The 13,760-nt window shown below is 39.4% G+C and overlaps 1 protein-coding gene across 1 annotated transcript in view; it reads left to right on the top strand.

Moving 5' to 3' along the window:
- Positions 1–13,760, top strand: part of rttn (rotatin) — a 127,606-nt gene that overhangs the window by 59,774 nt on the left and 54,072 nt on the right. Inside the window, exon 26 of the mRNA XM_062021083.1 lies at positions 11,821–11,968. Within this exon, the coding sequence (XP_061877067.1) occupies positions 11,821–11,968 (148 nt within the window). The remainder of the gene's footprint in view (positions 1–11,820; positions 11,969–13,760) is intronic.

The following is a 13,760-nucleotide window of genomic DNA, read 5'->3' as shown; positions in this document are numbered from 1 at the left end:
ATTGGCCAGGTATGTTTAACACACAAGGAATTTAACTTTGGGCTGTGCTCTCTCGGTTGAATGTAAACATTAAATCATAACAATTTGCTAAAGATAAAAACAAGTAATTTGAGACCAATATGCACAATGATGAGATAAGATGACACTTTTACTGGAAATACAAAGCTTTATTACCTGGAACGTTCAACCCCAGGCCATGCTTGTAGCTGAATTTTCTACATTTTGAAAATAGGAACCAAATGTGGCACCCTGGACATCATTCATTGGCATAATACCAATGCAATTTGTGTTATTATTGCATTGGTATTATTTATGTTCTTAAATTTACCACCCCCATGTATTGATAAATGACATGCCATATGTAAAGACATGCCAGTGCTAGCAATAAAATAATGTAAACAACAGTGGCAGAGCCGCAATGAGTTTATAGTAGGTGTGTGAGTGATCAATAATTATTGGCAGAAATAGAGGGCCCCAAAATCAGAAATAGAGAGCCCCAAAATAAAATTTTGCTTATGGCCCCATGGAGTCTTGGGCCGACACGAATACACTTTTTTTTTTTGCCACACAGCAGAGCACTGATTGTGGCGTAACAACAATCTTTTGTAACACTTATAAAATAACACTTCAGTTTGCATTGATTAAAGCAAGCTATAACAGACTGAACAACAACACATAACTTTAACTACTTCCACTGTAGTCCCCTACCCCATGTCAGGCCGTGACGACAATGCAAAATGACACGCACGCACACACACACACACACACACACACACACACACACACGAATTGAATATTAGGAGTACGTGAAATTTCGACTCCTGCCTTTTTCACTTTCCTGACGACTTCTTTAAAGTTTTGTAATTAATCAGAAATATCAAGCAGCTAAAATGTGCCAAACACGGTGAAGTGCGGAGAGTGTTTTACATATGTACTCTAATGGATTTATATATGTGTAATTGTTAAATGATGTGTACCGGTACATATTTTATAATGTCCACAAAGTTCAAGGAGCAGAAGGTGTGTTATGTGCGACCGTGTGTTGACTTTATTTGTTGGTTATAGTCCTTTTACACCATGAGTGGGGAAAGTTGTTTGGATTGGGTAGTATATGTTAGAGAGAGACTTAGAGGCTTCCTTTTTATTGTCATTCAAATTTGAACTTTACAGCACAGATAAGAACGAAATTTCGTTACATAAGCTCATGGTAGTGCAGGATAAAAAAAAAAAAGCAATAAGGTGCATATATAAATAAATAAATATATATAAATAATATATATATAATATATATATAAAATAAATAAATATATATATATAAAATAAATAAATAAATATATATATATAAATATATATAAATACAAAAATAAATAGATTACTGTTCAGATAAATATATTGCACTTTTTCACATGCGTCCACGTTTATGGATGTATGTTATATTGTCTTTTTTTATTCCAGCGAGTTAATCCATTTTGGGGGGATTTGAGGGGATAATTTAATTATGATGCGTTTAAGAGTCTTACGGCCTGAGGGAAGAAGCTGTTACAGAACCTGGAGGTTCTGCTTCGGAGGCTGCGGAACTTCTTTCTAGAGTCCAGCAGTGAAAACAGTCCTTGGTGGGGGTGGGAGGAGTCTTTGCAGATTTTCTGAGCCCTGGTCAGGCAGCGGCTTTTTGCGATCTCCTGGATAGGAGGAAGAGGAGTCCTGATGATCTTTTCCGCCGTCCTCACCACTCTCTGGAGAGACTTCTAGTCTGAGGCATTGCAGGCTCCAGTCCAGACAGAGATGCTGTTGGTCAGCAGGCTCTCTATAGTGCCTCTGTAGAATGTGCTGAGAATGGGGGGAGGGAGCTGTGCTCTTTTCATCCGACGCAAAAAGTGCATGTGCTGCTGAGCTCTTTTTACAAGAGCTCCGGTGTGTAGGGACCAGGTTATATTGTCAGTTATCTGCACCCCCAGGAACTTGGTGCTGCTTACTATCTCCACCGCTGTGCCGTTGATGGAGAGTGGAGCGTGGCTGGACTGGTGCTTCCTGAAGTCAACGATGATCTCCTTGGTCTTGTTGGCATTCAGGACCAGGTTGTTGGTTCTGCACCAGTCAACCAGATGTTTCACCTCCTCCCTGTCGTCCATGTCGTTGTTGTCACGGATGAGGCCCACTACTGTCGTGTCGTCCGCATACTTCACAATGTGGTTAGTAGTGGACCTGGCGCAGCATTCATGAGTCATCAACGTGAACAGCAGCGGACTCAGGACACAGCCCTGGGGGGAGCCGGTACTCAGGGAGATGGCACTGGAGGTGTTGTTGCCCACTCTCACAGATTGGGGTCTGTCTGTGAGGAAGTCAAGCAGCCAGTTGCAAAGGGGGGTACTGAATCCAAGGGGGGCCAGTTTGCTCACCAAGTGCTGCGGGATGATGGTGTTGAATGCTGAGCTGAAGTCCAGGAACAACATCCGCACGTGTGTGTCCTTTCCTTCCAGATGTTCTAAGCTCAGGTGGAGTGCAGAGGAGATGGCGTCCTCTGTGGAGCGGTTAGGGCGATAAGCAAACTGGTATGGGTCGAATGTGGGGGGGAGTCTGGAGACAATATATTCCTTTACCAGCCTTTCGAAGCACTTCATTATGATGGGGGTGATTGCAACGGGGCTGTAATCATTGAGGGAGGAGATTGTGGGTTTTTTTGGCACAGGAATGATTGTGGCCGTCTTAAAACATGATGGTACTACAGCCTCGGTCAGCGAGATGTTAAAGATGTCTGTGAGAACCCCAGCCAGCTGGTCTGCACATCCCTTAAGCACCTTGCCCGGAATGTCATCAGGTCCCGGTGCTTTCCGGGGGTTCACTCTCCTCAGGGTTTTCCGGACATCCGCTATATCCAGGTTGAGCGGCTGCTCATCAGGGCGAGGGATGGATTTTCTCGCCGGAGTGGTGTTAAGTGCCTCAAACCTTGCAAAGTAGTTGTTAAGGTCATCTAGGAAGCTGATAATGTTGTCACAGGGACAGGGGGCAGCTTTATAGTCTGTGATGACCTGTATGCCCTGCCACATTCGTCTAGTGTTTGTGGGGTTCTTCAAGAAGTCCTGCACTTTCTGACTGTGAGCACGCTTTGCAACCTTAATGGCACGGTTCAGGTTAGCTCTGGCTGATTTTAATGCCACCATGTCGCCAGACTTGAAAGCCTTGTTTCGAGCCTTTAGCAGTGCACGTACCTCACTGTTCATCCAGGGTTTCTCGTTGGCACGTGTGGGGATGTTCTTGATCACACTGACATCCTCCATGCACTTCTGAATGTATGCGGACACAGACTCTGCATACTCCTCCACACATGTGTGGTGATTTTCGGTGGCGGCTGCTTTGAACACGCCCCAGTCTGTGGTTTCGAAGCAGTCTTGTAATGCTGACATTGCTCCCTCTGGCCAGGTCCTCACTTGCTTCACTGTAGCTTGCTTCCTGATCAGCAGGGGCTTGTATGCAGGAATTAGCATCACAGATAGATGGTCTGAGGAGCTGAGGTGGGGGCGTGGTGCAGCTTTATACGCCTGTTTAATATTACTATAAACCAAGTCCAATCTGCTTCCACCCCTGGTTGCAAAATTCACATATTGATGGAAATGAGGAAACACTGTTTTCATGTTAGCTTGATTAAAATCCCCTGCCACGATGAAAACTCCCTCTGGATGTGTAGTTTGCAGTTCATTGATGGAGCAGTACAAAGCATTCAAAGCTTCTTTGGTGTTTGCACTGGGGGGAATGTACACTACTGTGAAGATCATAGCACTGAATTCCCTGGGTAAATAAAATGGCCTGCATTTTATAGTTAATAGTTCAACGTCAGGAGAGCAGTGATGTGATACTATCTTCCCATTATTGCACCAGTTATTATTAACGTATATACAAACACCACCAACACCTGTGCTAGAAATACTTGAAAAGAAACTTGTTCCAGTAACCTCCACAGGAGGGCTGCAAAAATCTTCTCAATTTAAACTAATTTGCAGAGGATTCAATTTAGAAAATAATACACAGCGAGCTAATCTTCTTGTTAAACTTTGACGTTTCTCAGGCTTTACTGAAGATTTTGGCGGGCCGTACTTGGCCCGTGGACCGTAGTTTGGACACCTCTGATCTAGCAAAACTGGTCATTTAGACTCAGGCACTGATGCGTTCATGGCCACGCAAAAAGTCGGACAACTCCAACTCCACACATTAACTGTAAATACCAGGTCGTTTCACTATGATGCCAATTAATGTCATTAACTGCAGGTTATGGGTGTGTGTCGCTGTTTTGCTAGTTAATTTAACAGTGCAGCAGACTTAAGAAAGGTAAATGCTTAACAGTGCTGCAGAGTTAAGAGCGGTAAATGCTATAACTCCTGTTATGGTGAAACAAACAGGTACTGTACACCCACAATCCCCAATCAATGTGTGCTTATTCTACTGTCATGTATTCACAATGTTAATTTATGGATATTAATCATGAAATTATGTTACTAAATTACAGAAATGCTAATAAAAACTGTAATGATATACCGTATTTTTCGTAGTATAAATCGCTCCGGACTATAAGTCGCACCGGCCGAAAATGCACAATAAAGGAGGAAAAAAACATATATAAGTCGCACTGGAGTATAAGTCGCATTTTTGGGGGAAATTTATTTGAAAAAACCCGACACCAAGAATAGACATTTGAAAGGCAATTTAAAATAAATAAAGAATAGTGAACAACAGGCTGAATAAGTGTACGTTATATGACGCATAGATAACCACCTGAGAACGTGCCTGGTATGTTAACATATTATGGTAAGAGTCATTCAAATAACTATAACATATAGAACATGCTTTACGTTTACCAAACAATCTGTCACTCCTAATCGCTTATTTCGATGAAATCTTATACGTCTAGTCTCTTATGTGAATGAGCTAAATAATATTATTTGATATTTTACGGTAATGTGTTAAGAATTTCACACATAAGTCGCTCCTGAGTATAAGTCGCACCCCCGGCCAAACTATGAAAAAAACTGAGACTTATAGTCCGAAAAATACGGTAGTTAACAGACAGAACGTTACAGGAATGAACACTTTATCCCATGCTTGTGCTACATCACACATCTCATTGTGCAACATATGAATGTTTAAGAGAACTAAATGTCAAATCTGAAGGGTACAACTTATTTCCATAGACCCCCATTTAGACATACAATACTAGTTAAAGGGGCTGTTTGCAACATTTACACAGAAAGGGCGCCAACTTTTCAATGTATTTTACACAGTATATCCTGCCCTCTCATGGCTTCTCATACTTAATGACGTAATTATGTACATACATAACATGCACGCGCATTACCTTTTAGGTGTTGTTAGCAATTTGGATAGCTGTCATTGAATGTATATTCTATCATAACAACAACATAAATGATATAAATAAATGGGTTATACTTGTATAGCGCTTTTGTACCTTCAAGGTACTCAAAGCGCTTTGACAGTATTTCCACATTCACACACACACACATTCACACACTGATGGCGGGAGCTGCCATGCAAGGCGCTAACCAGCAGCCATCAGGAGCAAGGGTAAAGTGTCTTGCCCAAGGACACAACGGACGTGACTAGGATGGTAGAAGGTGGGGATTGAACCCCAGTAACCAGCAACCCTCCGATTGCTGACACGGCCACTCTACCAACTTCGCCACACCGCCCCACGTTCTGATGTTTAAATGTTAGTTGTCTGGTTGTGGTTGTGTCTGTGCTTGTGTTTTTGTTCTGTTGTTTTTGTGTATGTTAAGAAAGCAATGATGCACTGTGCCCAAGACAAATTTCCCCACAGGGACAATAAAGTTGAACCTTGAACCTTGAAGTGTAAAACAGGGGTGTCAAATGAAGGCCCGCGAACAGGTTTTATCCGGCCCGCGGGATGAGTTTGCTAAGTATAAAAATGAGCCAAGATTTTTGAATGAAAGAAACTGCTGTTCTAAATGTGTCCACTAGATGTCGCAATAGCAAATCTTTGTATCTTTGTAGATTATGCTACATATTTAAAAAAAAAAACAAAAAAAACCCCACATGATGAGTTGGCGACTTGTCCAGGGTGTACCCCGCCTTCCGCCCGAATGCAGCTGAGATAGGCTCCAGCACCCGCCCGCGACCCCGAAAGGGACAAGCGGTAGGAAATGGATGGCTGGATGATGTTAGTGCACCAGTCGAGGAAAATGAGCAAACTATATAAATAACATCCTGTAATTTGATTTGTATATTATTTTTTTTATCTAGATAGATTGAAAATTAACACTAATGAGTTGACTGATGGACATTATCACATAATTTATTCAGATAGTATAAATAACGACAAATAAAGGTAGAATACTATTAACCGCAACATGCAAGTGTAAAGAAAACAACAACATTGTGATTTGGACAGTTTCAGAATGTAAACAATCTGAAGTTGTCTTTATTTTTAAGTTATTGTGCTGTGATTTTACCAGTCCGGCCCACTTGGGAGTAGATTTTTCTCCATGTGGCCCCCGATCTAAAAGGAGTTTGACACCCCTGGTGTAAAAAATCATATAGACATTGTTTGTCCTTTTTACTAATGCTAAACCCACTGCCTATTTATTTATTTATTTTTTTCATTTTATTTTTATTGACATCCAGCATCAGACATTCCTATCCATTACATCATATTCACATACATCTTATATCTCTTGTCTGTCCTAAATGTCCAAATGTTTTTTGTTTATATCCCAACCATACCACCCACCACCCCCCCGAAAAGAAAGTAACAGCAACAACAACAAAAAACAACAACAAAGTAATATCTACAAATACAACAATTAAATAAACAAAAAATAAATGATAATACCTTAATAATAATAATAATCAGAAATAAAATAATTAAAAAGTATATAAACAATATACACATACACATATACATACATACATACCTGTACACATATAGGGAGTAATCCTTTTTTTTTTTTACATACATAAAAGAATAAAAGATGACATAGCAAGATGGAACTTAATTCCTTTTTTTAGCCTTAGTTCTAGAATTGATTCCATCAAAATGACCAAACAAAAGGGAGGATGGGGTTTACCTTGCCTCCGAGATTATTATTTTGCAGCCCAGGGGCCGTACTTATCAAGCTTCTTAGAATTACTCATAAGAAGTCTGCTAAGAGTTGACTTAAGAGTAAATAAATTCTTCGCTGAAAGCTGCATTTAAAAGTTAGTTATCAAGCGTCTTACTCACACTTTCAGCGAAGTGTAGGACTGAATCTTAAGTGTCACACTCAGAGCTGAATTACGACATTACTATGTGCCGTAAACAGAATTTTAGGTGACGTCATTTCTGTGTCCATAGAAATGACCAATCACGGAAGGGAATCCGTTGTCTAAGAATAAAGAAATATCTTGGAAATATTTAAGTGGACAATGGAAGTGTATATTTTGACAATAAACTACAAAATAATACAAAACAAACTAGTTCCCTCCGGCACTCACGCTACCGCTCCCTCTCTTCTATCGCCCACACACTCACTGACGTCACTCACCTCACGGCCACACACATACGCTACTGTCATAACATTTTCTTTCCAATTCATTAATTAGGCAACTAATTTGAAACTGGTGTGGGTGGCTCTATATATACCAGCCCACTGCAGACACATGCAGAAATCAACAAGGAATCGAAAAGTATTAAATCTGTGACAAAAATAATATCCGCTCTGTCTAAACGATACCGTTTGATCAGCTGCTCGTCATCAAAAAAAACAAAAAACATTGTTCCGTTCCCTGAACGTTCGCGCACGTCTCTCTCGCCTCAGTGCCATCCCCTGCTGGCAACTCCTAACCACTTAAGACACCTCTGAAGGTCTCTTAAATATCGTGGAGAGTAGGAGTGATTCTTATACTTAAGAACGTTGATAAAAAGCTTTTATTCTTAAGTTTGAGAGTAGGACTAAATTTCGCAAATTCTCAGGACTTAAGTGTAAAATGGCACTCTAAGAAGCTTGATAAGTACGGCCCCAGATGAGAGCAGTGATATGCTGGTGCAACCCATCATACATTGCTCAATGGAAAATTATTGAAGAAGAAATGCCCTCCATCCCTATACAAGCAATCCTGGCGGATAGCAATTTACAGACCCACATAAATAACACTGATAACCCATGGGTGAAATGGACCCTTAAAGTGTGGAAAATGATTATAAAGGAAAACACACTCGAGAGTGATATTGCAGTTCTTAAATGGTGTGCCTATGATACAGAGTTTACACCTAATAAATTAGACTCAAGATTTAAGGACTGGATATCTAAGGGTATAACAGCTTTATGTAGTGTAATGAAAGATGAAAAAATGCTTAGTTTTGAAACTATTAAAAGGACATATATATTAGAAAACCAAGACTTCTATCGATATTTGCAGTTGCGACACTTTGTTAATATGAAGGTGAAAAGTGTCAAGACGAGTATATGTTTGATTGAATTGTTTACAAAAGCCTACAATTCAGAAACTATTGATAGAAGTATTTCATGCTTGTATAAGGGTCTGTTGAATATGAAATCATATTCAACTTCATATATTAAAATAAAATGGGAGAAGGAAGGAGGGATAACTATATCTGAGGAAGAATGGACAATAATATGGAAATATCAATGGACTTGTACCAGCTCACCCAAGTGGAGGGAGTTTGGCTGGAAAAGTTTGATCAGATTTTTTATTACACCTTCTCAGAAGTCTCACTATGATAACAACTCCCTTGCCTGTTGGAGAAACTGTGGGAATTCAAATGCAAACCACCACCATGTTTTCTGGGACTGCTCCATCATAAAGGACTACTGGAAAGAGATACACCAAGCTCTACAGGATATTTTCAAACGTGAAATACCCCTTGAAAGTAAAACTTAGTTTTTTGGACATGTACCTCAGGACTGGCTGAAGAAAGATAAACACTTAATGAATATCCTACTGGTGGCCTGTAAAAAGACCATGACTAGGAAATGGATATCTCAGGATAGCCCAACTTTGAAGCAATGGATGGAAATCACAATGGACATATATAAAATGGAGAAGATAACTGCCTTTATTAATTATAAATTGGAAAAATTTACTTCATACTGGGAAAACTGGGTCAATTATGTCACGCCCCATAAACCTGACTTTAATTTTTCGAATTAGTGATTGTACTGCTCAAAAAAAAAGAAAAAGGATTACCACTTGCTATTTAACGCCGATTCATACAATTTGGTGTTTGTTTGAAAATTATCGGACACAAAATTGAATTCCATCCATCCATTTTATAGCAAGTCTGGTCCGTCGCGGGGACGTTGAAGCCTCATTTGTTAAATTTGGCAATTTAACAACGTTGAGGTTTCTACGTCCCCGATCGGGAGCCATTTGTCAAGTTAGCAAGCAGCACTATAATACAGTAAGTAATCCCCAAATTATTTGATGGCGAATGCTGACAAAATCACGTATAATAACATCACTGCAGTGTTGTTTAGTCCGACATATTTATTTCGATCCTAAACTGAGTCACGCACAAGGAGGAGGAAGTTTAATCCGCTAAAAAGGAGCACTTACATGACTGTGTATTGTTCGTTGCTTCTCTTGGACTGCTTTTGAATGTGTGCACGTGCTCCCTGCGCATACGTGTTGATGAGACCTGGTGACTGACCGCCATAAACACCATTCATTTTATTCGAGCCGGTAAAAATTTTTATTACATAAACTTTGTAATTGTGAAAAATATAGACAATTATCAAACAAATATGATCTGTTAAACCACTAATGGTAACATAAGTTAGCCGGTGGTGTTCTTGTTATATTTTTTGCTTTGAAAATGTTACCGTGAGGAAGTTGCAAACAGCACCTTTAATAGTTAATGAAACAAATATTTTCAATGTAAGTTGGCCACGATTCAAGGCATTAAAAATAAAATGATTGGAAATGACTGCTGTCAGTAGATTATAATAATAAGACATTTAACTTGTTATGATGTTAGGTTTGGGACAGATACGGCCGTGCACGTCTGATGTTGCTCACATGTATAAATGTATTTATTTATATCTGCAGATTATTGCTCTTTTATCCTGCACTACAACGAGCTAATGCAACGACATTTCGTTCTTATCTGTACTGTAAAGTTCAAATTTGAATGACAATAAAAGGAAGTCTAAGTCTATGTCTATGTGGTCCACTGAATGCTCAAAGAGTTTGTGTGTTTACTCAGACACATAAACAATTAGGGGGAACATTGACTACTAGTAAAACTAAAGAATTTGAACAAATTACAGATAAGCTTCAGTACCCCCCGCGACCCTGAGAGGGAGAAGCGGTAGAAAATGGATGGATGAACTACTGACTGCTTTTAAAGTAAACAAGGTATAGCAACACCTTACTGTAGTTATATAAATCACATTATGAAAAACATTTGTAACTGCCAAAAAGGAGAGTACTTGGAGTATGGTGCTTCGAGGAACACCTCAAGGCAGCAAAGTTAAAATGTCAACGCAACAATCTGCCAATGTATTTACATTGGTCCAAGTTCCTCTATCCAACAGGAGCACTTTAGTGCAGTGGTTCTCAAACTTTTTTCACCAAGTACCACCTCAGAAAAAAAAAAAAGCTTTCCAAGTACCACCATAATGACCAACATTAAATTACAGTAGCATAGTATTGTGTGTGTTATAGTGTAGTGTGTGAATGTGTGTGTGAATGGGTGAGTTGGGGGTTAAATCACCAAAATGATTCCCGGGCGCGGCGCCGCTGCTGCCCACTGCTCCCCAAGGGGATGGGACAAATGCAGAGGACAAATTTCACCACATCTAGTGTGTGTGTGTGACAATCATTGGTACTTTAATCTTTAATCTTAATGTGGAAATACTGTCAAAGCGCTTTGGGCTCCTTAAAAAGGGGTAGAAAAGCGCTATACAAGTACAACCCATTTACCATAGTAGGCCTAAGTATTCATTAAAACAAGGCAGAGTATATTTAAAATTTTTGGCCACCGTACACACAGTTTGAACAGTTACACTGTATTTAAATATAGGTAAATGATAAACTGTACTTTAATCAAGTGATTCTTAAGTTTGAGAATCACTTCTCTAGTGTTTTTAGGAATTTGCTTCAAAAATGTTTGTTTCCCAAGTAAGTTTTGACCTCGGGGGCTGGAATGAATCATGCCATTCCCGGGCCGGGCTGGGCCCGGCCGCCAGTTGAATAGCACTGCACTGGTGTCCAAGGTGCTTGGAGTTCTCCACCAAACTAATCCAGCCATGCCTTTGTAATTGTCTTAACGTACGTTTGGATGGTTAAGAAATTGAATTCATGAGGTCCAGCACAACCCGATTAGCTAATGAAATGATTAAGAGGTGTATCTTCACACTTGTATCCACATAGTGTTCAGTACGTCTTGTTTAGGTGAATGAATTAAGCTAATTAACCAATGCTTTTTATAGCTGCCATTATCTCTGGTGCTTCTGCAACTCTGCAGAACTGTGTGGGACTGCACTTGCTGTAAATTAAATGTTTTCATGGCTCACTGAATGTAGCAGGGTAATTTTCTCTTTACTCTGTCACTTCCCAGCGCTCCGGTACGGCTAATAAAGCATTCAAAGGACGGGAATGCGACGAATTAACGGGCAACTTTGACACAATTTCATGCGTAGCTAATTCTGCCTCATTTTATCTTGTTTATTTGTTTTAATTGGTCCGGATGAAACAAATAAATCTATGCACTTTGTTTCTTTGAAGATAAAACAGCATATTCTTTCTCACTGTGCTTTCTGATGGTGATCGTGTCTTTGCTCTTCCTCCCTGCAGGTTTCTCCAGGTGCATCCTGCCTCGGTGGAGGATGAGAGGCTGCTGGCGTACGTCGTTGCATTTTTGAACGCCTACTTCAAACACACACGCGCATCTGACCCCGAGGACAAGGACCTGCGCTGGATACTGCAGCTGCTTCTCAACGAGGTATTTTTTTTCTGTACCAGAAAAGGACAGCAAAGCAGCAATATGTGTCTTTATAATGTGTCTACATCTTTCCTGACATATACTGTATAAATGTGTGTGTGCACATCTCTGTTAGGAAAATCCGGTTCGGCTCCTTTCTCCGACACAGATGGGGATGTAGTTGTTATCAAAGCAAAAATAAATCCCATGTAACATATCACCTTCTCATAAAACAACAATAGCATCATGTCTTCCACCTCAAACCTGCAGCAGTTACCACGTTTTTTTCATATTTTTACCATGGAGACATCGCAGCATTGCCTTCTCATTAATGTATGTTTTTGTGTAAACAATAATCCCCCCCCTCCCCGCCCTTTTGGGACCTGCCACAGACTCACTTTTGGTGGTGAAATGCGCCACTCTGACTTTTCTGTAATTACACAATGAAATCTGGTTCTTCTAAAGCTATTCTTCTACTACTCATGTTGACATTCTCGAAAAGAGTCATGGTCAAATATATTGATCCATTTAATGCTTTTTTAGGTCAATGATCCCATACAAGTTTCAACCTAAACAATGATAATATCACACATTTTCATTTAACAATATATTTTATCTAGTTTGTAGGAGTGCAGATATTTATAATAACGGTTTTGTAAATATTCAAAACATCTCTAATTACCATGTTGAGCAGTTATATACCACTGCAATGCAAATTGAAACTACAAATTAGAACTCTGCCAAGGCTGAGCAATTCTGACTTGGGTTAACATCAAACTCTACCGAATTCTTTATCTTTTCATTTTATTTTATTAATTTTTTACTCTAAATGTATGTGGCTTACTTTCTTTACTGTTGATGCATTATTCCAATTAAATAAAACTATAAAATCAAAGCAATGAACAAACAACAATCAATAGGGTAAAACTCCTGGAATTAAATTAGTGTTTTTTTCTGTCTTGTTCGGATTCAACACAAAGGTAAGTATGATAAAATAAAATAATATGTTTGTACTTTTGTTCATCTATTACACATACTACATATTGCTAGATTAGGTACCCATGACAGTGTCAATTAGTACTACTCGTATTAAACCTTTGATAGGCATTAGCATGTTAGATCTCATGTTTTATCATGATTTATCTGAATCAGATTTTCAAAAAGCACCAGAAGTCTTCCAGGAATGCAGCAGTATACAAAAAAATAAAGAAAAACATATTTTTTTAAGGATTCAAGAAACGTTATCATACAAGCACGCATGAAATGGCATAGAGTTCAGTACCCGAGGTCCCAGATTTAGCTCAATGAGTACCACATGAACGATAGTATGTACATAATGACGTAAATAGAATAGGATGTACAAAGAGTAGGTTACAAATAGCATAAGTTAATGGGAATAGATTGTCGATAGAACAAATAAGTTGGGATCCTGTTGTGCAAATAGAATGTAAAACAAAGATGACAAATCAAACAAAATAAAAGCCCAGTCCAGCACTTGCTAATGTAGTGGATTGTCCGAAGCTTAAGCAAGCAACAAAAGTAGTTTAGTACAACAAATTTATTTACCCATTATCAGAAGTGCAGGTTGAATTAAGTTGTCCGTGCAAGCAGACACAATGTACTCCAGAGCACACAAGACACACACCAGCCAAAATCACCCCCGAGTTCCGGTCTTCTGCCATTCATTTATATGTCTGTTGTGCGTCATCGTTCCTTATCAAATGCGTCAATGTCTTGTTTTGCTTTTCCTATCTGTTCCATAACAACTCGAATTCTGTAGACAGGTTGGCACGACTCAATATTCACTTTTGTC

The sequence above is a fragment of the Entelurus aequoreus genome, linkage group LG15 (assembly GCF_033978785.1).
Source record: "Entelurus aequoreus isolate RoL-2023_Sb linkage group LG15, RoL_Eaeq_v1.1, whole genome shotgun sequence".
NCBI lineage: Eukaryota > Metazoa > Chordata > Actinopteri > Syngnathiformes > Syngnathidae > Entelurus > Entelurus aequoreus.
This window is presented reverse-complemented; position numbering and strand designations above follow the sequence as displayed.